The sequence below is a fragment of the Impatiens glandulifera genome, chromosome 7 (assembly GCF_907164915.1).
Source record: "Impatiens glandulifera chromosome 7, dImpGla2.1, whole genome shotgun sequence".
Taxonomy (NCBI): domain Eukaryota; kingdom Viridiplantae; phylum Streptophyta; class Magnoliopsida; order Ericales; family Balsaminaceae; genus Impatiens; species Impatiens glandulifera.
In genome coordinates this window covers 37,331,294-37,340,974 of record NC_061868.1, presented here as the reverse complement: position 1 = coordinate 37,340,974, position 9,681 = coordinate 37,331,294, and the positions used below count along the sequence as shown (strand labels likewise).

The 9,681-nt window shown below is 34.6% G+C and overlaps 1 protein-coding gene across 1 annotated transcript; it reads left to right on the top strand.

Annotated features, from left to right (window-relative positions):
* The first annotated feature begins 2,503 nt into the window (after positions 1 to 2,503).
* Positions 2,504 to 4,871, top strand: LOC124944919 (lysine histidine transporter-like 6). The gene is made up of 8 exons (XM_047485267.1): positions 2,504 to 2,566; positions 2,709 to 2,851; positions 3,034 to 3,417; positions 3,634 to 4,030; positions 4,101 to 4,206; positions 4,275 to 4,366; positions 4,454 to 4,522; positions 4,605 to 4,871. Exons 1-8 carry the CDS (start codon positions 2,519 to 2,521, stop codon positions 4,701 to 4,703), a joined length of 1,338 nt encoding a protein of 445 aa, XP_047341223.1. The 5' UTR covers positions 2,504 to 2,518; the 3' UTR covers positions 4,704 to 4,871.
* The last annotated feature ends 4,810 nt before the right edge of the window (positions 4,872 to 9,681 follow it).

Genomic DNA, 9,681 nt, shown 5'->3' with positions numbered 1-9,681 from the left:
TTAGTTGAGAAATTGTACACCGTTTGTAAGAAATATCGATATTCGATTCTTATTCGGATCTAGTTGAGAAATTGTACACCCATTTGTAAGAAATGTTGATTTTGGATTCTTATTCGGATCTAATTGAGAAATTGTGCCGGATTAATTTATATTTTAAATGTGATGTAACTTGAACACAAATATAGTTTAATTACCGTTTTAACACGGAAACTCAAACTTTATATCGTATTATAGAGAGAAAAAAAAGTAATAATTTTTTCTAAAACTAATCAAATATATGACATTGAATAATTACGTGACAAAAAACATATATCACAATAGAATTCGTTGAGATACCACAGTCTACAAATATATTGATTGAGTGACTTATTGTCGTTTATGTGTATCCTATTGATTGAGTGACTTATTGTCGTTTATGTGTATCCTATTGATTGAGTGACTTATTGTCGTTTATGTGTATCCTATTGATTGAGTGACTTATTGTCGTTTATGTGTATCCTATCGAACTCACTCTTTAATGTCTGCAATCATGCATTCTTCACACGGTCTGCGCCGATGAACTTTGTTTTGAGACAGTCCCACACTTCATTTGTCGTATGTTATTTGCCACATACATGAGAAGATCCTCCGGAAGTGCTTGTAGAAGATGCGACCTCCCCTTCTTATCGATTCGGGCATCAATCTCTGTGCCTTCTACTGGCTCGACTACCTCCCACACTCCTTGATCCTCCATCATAGCCTGTACATGAATCACCCCACTGATGTAGTTTGTGTGTGTTAGTTGCGGATAGTGGAATATGTCATTATTTTGTTGTGCCCCTGATGATCCTGCATCCTTCAACATTTGATCCCACCGGATGATTTTTGGCATTCACTTGATGCTCTGATACCAATTGTCGGCTTAAGGAAAGAATCACTCACAAGATTAGATAAAATTTTCAAAAAATCTTTTATTTCTTAAAAGTAATTAAAAAAGTTACTCTCTCCTTTATTCTTATCTAATTGCCGTACATTTTATTTATACTAAAAAGAAAAAGCTCTTAATTTTTTAATTTAATCAAATTTACTGCAAATATTTCGTTTTCCTCATTAATGCAGATATTCCGTTTTCAACATTAATGCAGATCTTCGGTAATAGTTGTAACAACCAGGAGTAATGTAACCTGTCTTGAGAGGAAATAAAGGAGATTTGAGAACAGACAACCCTGGATGACTACCTACCCCTTCAAAAGCGTCATGATTGGCCAAAGCTCCGCTTGGGAGATCACATACTACTATGGGAAACCAATTCTGTGAGAGCCAGCAAAATCAGACGCAAAATATATGTAATGCAAAAAATTTTGCTGAGAAAAAAAATAATAAAAAATGATCTGTAGAGAGACCGCCAAAGGAAAAATTCTCAAATAATAAAAAAATGTTAAATTTTGATACTTGCATGGAAAAAGGCTTAAATTTAAGCATATTAATTGAGCTTGTATATTTTACTGATAAAATATTTCCCTAGCTTAAAAACATAGCAAATTGATAGAGAATAAACTTCTTTAGAAATAACACTATATATCTATCCAGCAACATAGATACTTAGAGGGTTCATTAGGGTTATTCGAGTTTCTCGTTTCAGTTTCTTGAAATTTTTATTTTAATTAGTCAATTTAAAACCGAATCGAATTCGAATAAATTTTAATTAAACTGAATTAATTCGAATTTGATATTCGGTTCGAATTTCGAATAACTCGAATTCGAACCGAATTTGATTTTCTTTTTTCTTTTATTGCTAAATCTTGAATTCAAATTATTCTAATTCAAAACAAATCAAGACTTAATTCAAGATTTGTTTTGAATTAAAGTTAACGAGATTAGATAGATCGAAGCTTCATAGGGTTAATATAAAAGATTAGATTAATAATCTCATTTTTTAGGTGGACGGCGGATGATTTATGGAATTTTTTTATATGAGAATGGAGATGAAAGAAGGAGGCGACGACACGAGAAATAAGTTAAAAAAGAATAGAGATGAGGAAAAGGGTAGCGGCTAGATAATTATGTTAAAAAAATAAAGATAAATGAGACTAAAGTGATTATTTGATCACTAAAGAAATTATTTGATTAAGTTTAAAAAATATATATAAAGTGACTCATGCTGAATTATTAAATGATATAGATGCTGAAATAGATTTAGAAAATATAGAAAAAAGAGTAATAAATTATTATATATTATATATAATAAAATATATATTATTATTATATTATATATTATATATTTTATATATTATTATTAGATTATATAATATAATATTATATAATATATAATATTATATATAAAGGTCAAAGTAAAAGCAACCAAAAGGAAACAGGAATATAATTAAAGTCAAACATAACCATTTAAAATTAATACATTTTCATTTTATATTACAAGACTCATCACTAAAGTTTTGAGCCCACCAATTACCACTACAAATACCCTTGAGATGATGACTTAATGATATCTCTTCTTCTTCTTCTATGTGAATTTCATTTGATGGGGAAAGGAAGAATGGTCTCAGCTTCAGCTCCTCCTGCTCCTAGGGTAACTCATCTATATCAAAATTAAACTAAAGAAATCATTTCAATAATTCATATTATTTTATTTTTGTGAAAAAACACTTCATTAACTATAAGTTACAACTTTGAATTGTTATAAGCCAAAGAAAATCTTCGATTTATTGCAGGAAGTTCCATCCGATGAGAAATGGGAGGAAAATGAAGGCCCTCCCCGCGAAGCCAAATGGTGGTACTCGACTTTTCACACCGTCACCGCCATGGTTGGGGCTGGAGTTCTCAGTCTTCCTTATGCCATGGCATACTTGGGCTGGTATGTACACATGATTTTGGGATCGCTTAATTCAAAGTCTGTTGGAGCTAGTCTTTTATTTATTTTAAAAGATCAAACAACTCAATAAAAATATTACAAACCAAGTTATGACATTTGGGCACATGAAGTTATTACTTATAACTTTTAATGTATTCTTATAAATAGACATTTTTTTTTGAAAGGGGACCTGGAACATTGGTGATGGTGTTGTCGTGGTGTATAACATTAAACACAATGTGGCAGATGATACAACTCCACGAATGTGTCCCGGGTACTCGTTTTGACCGTTACTACCACCTAGGACGGCACGCATTCGGTCCAAGGTTGGGTCCGTGGATCGTGTTGCCTCAACAACTCATTGTTCAGATAGGTTGTGACATAGTTTACATGGTGACTGGTGGGAAGTGTCTTAAGAAGTTCATGGAGATAGCATGCATGAGTTGCACTAGGATCAAACAATCTTATTGGATTATAATGTTTGGTGGAATCCATTTCTTTCTATCCCAGCTTCCCAACTTTAATGCTGTCTCTGCTGTCTCTTTTGCTGCCGCAGTCATGTCTCTAAGGTAATATGTTGTTTCTCACCAAGTTGTGACATTAATTGACACAAGATTAAACAATGATAGTAAAACAACAAACCAAACATAAAAAAAATACATCAAAAGCTCGACATGAATCAGAATATGAAAACATTGGAGAACAAGGCTTTGGTTAGATCTTAAGTTCAATTTTCATTTATTTGACCTAATAATTTTGGTATGATTGATGAAATGATGATTCAGTTACTCAACAATAGCTTGGGTGGGGAGTTTGGGAAAAGGAAGAGCAGAAACAGTGAGTTATGCATACAAGATGACAAATGGACCGACAGATTACATGTTCAGAGTGTTCAATGCATTAGGGCAGATATCATTTGCATATGCTGGTCATGCAGTTGTGTTGGAAATTCAAGCCACTATTCCTTCAACACCTGAAAGGCCATCCAAAGTTCCTATGTGGAAAGGGGCTGTTTGGGCTTATTTTATAAATGCCATTTGCTATTTTCCAGTTGCCTTGATTGGGTATTGGGCTTTTGGTCAAGATGTTCCTGATAATGTTCTTGTGGCTCTTGAAAGACCTGCTTGGCTTATTGCTGCTGCTAATTTGATGGTGGTTATTCATGTAATTGGTAGCTATCAGGTAATTAAAAAAAGTGAAAAAAGTTTATGGTAACTATTTACTTGATTAATTGTTCTTAATTTCATTTTAGGTGTATGCAATGCCAGTATTTGATTTGTTGGAGAAGACAATGGTTAAAAAGATGAATTTCCGCAATGGATTTCCACTCAGACTTGTTGTTCGTTCTTCCTACGTCGGTAATAACAATATCTCATTTTTTTTTCAAATTATTAACTAAAATACTAAATTATCCGTGTTTGGGCAGCATTCACTCTTTTCATTGGTGTGACATTCCCATTTTTTGGTGATCTTCTTGGTTTCTTTGGTGGGTTTGGATTTGCTCCAACTTCTTACTTTGTAAGTACTCTTGATCTACTAATTTGAGTGATTAATAATATGGTGATCAAATTAAGAGATTTATTATTATTATTATTATTATTGCAGCTTCCTAGCATCATATGGTTGCGGATAATGAAACCAAAGAAATTTAGCCTCAACTGGTTCATCAATTGGGTAATTTTAATTTATATTCATAATTATAATCATGTTTAATTAATTAATTTTAATTGTGTATGTATGTATTTGTGTATTTTAGATATGTATTATTGTTGGAGTGTTCATAATGGTGGCATCAACAATTGGAGGGCTAAGGAACATTGTTGCAGATTCTTCAACTTATCAATTCTACTCATAGTCATTCTTCATAAGGCAACTACCATTTCTCACCCATGTTTGTAGTTAAATGCATCATGATGTGATCATCTTTTATCATTAATGTTATTTAAGCCTTTGCTTGTTTGGAGAATTTTAATTATGTTGTTTGGAATCAAACTTTTATCCAACAAATTTAATTTTGTAATTGGAATGTGTTTTGTTTTTGTTACAACCAATATTTAAAACCCATTTCTCAATTTTGCACTTCAAAAGTTTGTAAAAATAGCAAAGTATATAGGAAGATGTCACCAAAAAGTTTTGATTCCATTTTTTGTTTTTTTTTATTATAATCACAAGAGTAGTCCACAAACTATGATGCAATGTTGGTTTATTCAGAAAGCTTTGGATAGCTTTTCTGTGGTCTCATCTTTACAAAATTGCACTGTTCTTTAAACAATTTCATTGTCATCCAATCTAACTTGTGGCCTAATCACCACCCATAGCAAGAATTTCATCCCACAATTCATGTAAGATGAAACTGATATTGTAGACTTGTTTTTTGCTCACCAGCTCAGGTAGAAGTCTGTTGTAACAATAGAACCTAGGCTCATTTCGCCTTTTAAGTCCAATTATTTGTGTTACGGTTCTCTGCTACCAAATATTATCCGCTCCATTGTTCCCTCTCACAAGAGAGGGTCAAAATGAAATATATTTTTTTTAAAAGACTATTTTACCCCTTTTATGTGAGAGGAAACAGTGGAGCAGAAAGTGTTCGAAATTTTCTAAAAAAAAAAAAAAAAAAAAAATACTAATGGATTAAAAACGATTAGTATTGACCCTACAGAGGCTCTCTCAATGGATGCTAACTGGCTCACAACCAATTAGGTCAAGGTAATCTCCTATGACATGACATTATCAATTAGGTCATCCAACTACCGGGCATAACTTCTTTTACTATTTTTTGCTTTAAACTCTCACTACTATCCTTTAGAACTTCTTAATTATGCTCCTTTAAGTTTAATATATTATGATGTATGTGAATTAACTTATTATCTAGTATTTATTGAGTATCACTATTTTGTGAATGATTATAATCATTTACATTGCTCGAAAGTATGATGTTTTGAGCACACTTACCAAATTCAAATTTTTTGTTGAAATTAAATCAGTTTGGAAAGATTAATTAAATTCTACAACTAGATTGAGGTGTTCGAAAACTATGTATTATTACAGAACTTTATGCATTCAACATCGACTATCATGTGAACAAAATGGAGTGGTTTAACGCAAAATTCGTCATCTTACAAAAACAAGTTTAACTTTATTTTATAATCAAAATTACCCTCACACTTAATGGGATCAAGCCTTTCACACATCAACATTCCTCATTAACCCGACTCCCTACGCCGTTCCTATTCTAGAGCAGAAGTAACTATTCAATTAATTAACCGACACAAGTTTGAATTTAGATCTACACTATATTTCTCGGTTGTAGTCTATCCCACAAAAGATATTGGTGCCTCGATACCTCCACAACTTCAAGTCACAATGCTAATATCCCATAAACGATAGTTTGACTCTTTTAATCTTAGGGTACAATTAACATTTGTGTCACCTATGGTTACAAGTCATACCATAACATCTTCATTAATAGTATTTCCTAATTTACGAATTTTGAACTTCATATTGATCCCCAACCGACACGTCCACTAAATCAACTTTCATTGAGATTGATACACGACATCATCCTCTCAAAGACAACCAAATTTCTTCGCTCATTATATGACAGCTCGTACTCGCTCTTGATCTCAAGCTTTGGATGCTAATTCAGTTATGCTATTGCTTTTGCTACACAATCTACATGTTTTACCACCACAAGTAAGGATCTAGTATGACGTGTCCCCTCGACCCCATGACTTATGAAGTAAATACACTTTTACATAATAAGATTTGGTCACTTGTTTCTCAAACTTTTGCAACCAAAATATTGTTAGTTACTGAATTTTTAAAATCAAATGCAAAACAGACAGCTTGATTGAAGGATGCAAAACATGACTTGTTGTTAATGGGTTTCATAAAAATCATGCATTGATTATGTCGATACTTTAGTCATGTTTTCAAGCCATGCACAAATTAACCATCCCAATTCAAATTAGTCACTCAAGGGTGGCCAATACAATATTAAGATGTAATCAATGTTAAAAAACTTAAAATAATAATTTTTTTTTATGTTTAGTATTCCTAGAATAATAATAATGGTTTAGGGGTGTGTGAGATAATAACTAAGAGATTTGGGTGCGAAACCTATTCAATATGCACAATAATTTATTTTGTCATTTGAAGAGTCAAGCATATAAAGAGACTATGCATTCTTAGAAAACTTGTAAGAATCCATTTGAGATGAATAAGAAGAAAGATTGTTTCTCTCTTGTTACCAACAAATTGGTATTAGTGCCATTGTGTGTGAGATGAGCGTGAGAGAACTTGCCAGCCTCAAAAGAGAACTTTGCGGTGTGCGTAGGCCGAGAGAGAAAAAAGAACGATTGAGAGCTTTATGAGGTGTGTGTTGAGTGTAAACACTTTAGAGAAATAACTAGTCTAATCAATAGCATCCCGCTACCCAAGTTGACAAAATGCGTCAACTACGACAACTAGAAAGTGTAGATGAATGCCCTTTTCAGCTCTCAAGATAACTAGGATGTGGTTGAGACTGGGTATGAGGAACCGACGAACACATATGGGTATTCAAATGCCTAGTTGAACACGTTGAAGATCGTTCAAGCTAAAGACAGGGCGACTTTGTATCTACTATACCGATTTGTTGACGAATCTAGTTTTGAGAAAATAGTCGCACAAAATTTTCAAATTAGCATGGGATACACTCGAAATAGAAAACAAAAGATACGAACGGGTAAAACAAGTTCGACTTCAAACCCTAAGGGGCGATCTAGAAAACATGAGGATGAAAGAGTCTGAAAGCGTATCTAAGTTCATTACTCGGGTGAAGATTGTGGTGAACAAGATGAATCAGAATGGTGAAAGTCTTTCATCAAACTGAGTATCTGAAAATATTCTGAGGTCATTGACAAATAGTTTCGAAAAATATCGTGTGCGCAATAGATTAATCCAAGGATCTATCAACGCTCATCATTGATGAGCTTGATGGGTCCCTGGAAGCGCATGAGTAGAGAAGGAAAAATAAGAAAGGGAAGTCCCTTGAACAAGCTCTCCAAGCGAGGCAACAATAAGAGAGGAAAATGTGTTTTATGCTCAGAATACTAGAGGAAGAGGCCTATGTAGCAGAGAAAGAGGAGGACGAGGAAGTGAGCAAGTCAGCCAATAGAAATGGCATTGGCGAGGTCAAGCTCGGGGTGGCTGGAAAAACACAAACAACAATATTGAGTGTGTTGTTTTTGGCACAATTAGAATCCCACATCGGAAGATAATGGGAGTGAAAGAAGTTTCTTTTGTTTTCTTCTTTTGTTTTCTTCTTTTGTGGTTCTGTCAGGGTTTTTCCCCAACAAGTGGTATCAGAGCCGAAGGTTCGTCCTTGGCATGGTGGAGTCTTCAAAAGGGGCGTCAACTCCTTCGTCATCCTGGACGAGGACACCGATGTCGAATTTGAAGTTTGCGGTGGAGATCTTTGATGGAACTGGGCATTTCGGCATGTGGCAAGGTGAGGTTCTAGATTGTCTTTTTCAGCAGGGTCTAGATGTTGCTATTGAGGTCGGAAAGCCAGATGGTATAGAAGAAAAAGAGTGGAGTATCATGAATCGATTGGCGTGCGGAACAATTCGGTCGTGCCTGTCCAGAGAGCAGAAGTATGCTGTGAAGAATGAAACTTCTGCACAGAAACTGTGGCAAGCATTGGAGGACAAGTTTCTGAAGAAGAGTGGTCAGAATAAGCTCCTTATGAAGAAGCGACTGTTCCGGTTTGAATACCAATCAGGTACTACGATGAATGAGCATATAACTAAGTTTAATCAGTTAGTAGCGGATTTGTTAAACCTTGACGTTAGGTTTGAGGATGAAGATTTGGCTTTGATGTTGCTATCGTCCCTTCCTGATGAATTTGAACACTTAGAAACAACGTTACTTCATGGGAAGGGAAATGTTTCTCTTGATGCTGTAAGTTCTGCTTTATATAGTCATGAATTGAGAAAGCAGGATAAAAGGAAAAGCAAAGTAGATACAGCAGATGAAGCATTGATGGTCAGGGGCCGTCAGCAGAGTCAGCAGAGCAAATCAAAAGGGAAAGGAAGAAGATCTGAAAGTAGAGTTGCCAAAGATGAATGTGCTTTCTGTCGTGAGAAAGGACATTGGAAGATTAACTGCCCAAAGTTGAAGAAGAAAGAGAAAGATTCTGAAGATGCGAATGTTGCAGAAAACAAAGGTGATGCAGATTCAGAATACTCTTTATCGATGTCACACACAATATCACATCCTGATGCGTGGATATTGGACTCAGCCTGCACTTATCATATGACACCAGTTCGAAAATGGTTCTTTGACTTTAAGGAGCTAGATGGTGGAGTTGTTTACATGGGAGATGCTAATACATGTAAAATAAATGGGATAGGTTCAATCAAGCTGAGGAATGATGACGGATCCACCAGAATTATTAGAGATGTTCGGTACATACCGAATATGAAAAAGAATCTCATTTCTTTGGGGGCCTTGGAGTCGAAAGGCCTGCATGTGAAATTGGAAAATGGAGTTCTTAAGGTAATATCTGGAGCGCTAGTGATGTTGAAAGCTATCAGGAAGAGTAATAATTTGTATTATTATCAAGGTAGTACAGTAAATGGGACATCATGTGTATCAACTTCCGGGAGCAGTAAAGAGTTAGAGGCAACAAAGCTATGGCATATGCGATTGGGGCACGCTGGTGAGAAATCTATACAAACTCTTGTCAAGCAAGGATTGTTGAAAGGTACAAAAGTTTGTAAGTTAGATTTTTGTGAATATTGTATTCTGGGAAAACAAAGGCGAGTAAAATTTGGCACTGCTATGCATAA

Coding starts and splice junctions, on each gene's coding strand:
- LOC124944919 (XM_047485267.1), top strand. CDS start 2,519: ATGGGGAAAGGAAGAATGGTCTCAGCTTCAGCTCCTCCTGCTCCTAGG. Junction 2,852..3,033: donor GCCATGGCATACTTGGGCTG/GTATGTACACAT, acceptor TTTTTTTGAAAG/GGGACCTGGAACATTGGTGA. Junction 4,367..4,453: donor TTGCTCCAACTTCTTACTTT/GTAAGTACTCTT, acceptor TTATTATTGCAG/CTTCCTAGCATCATATGGTT.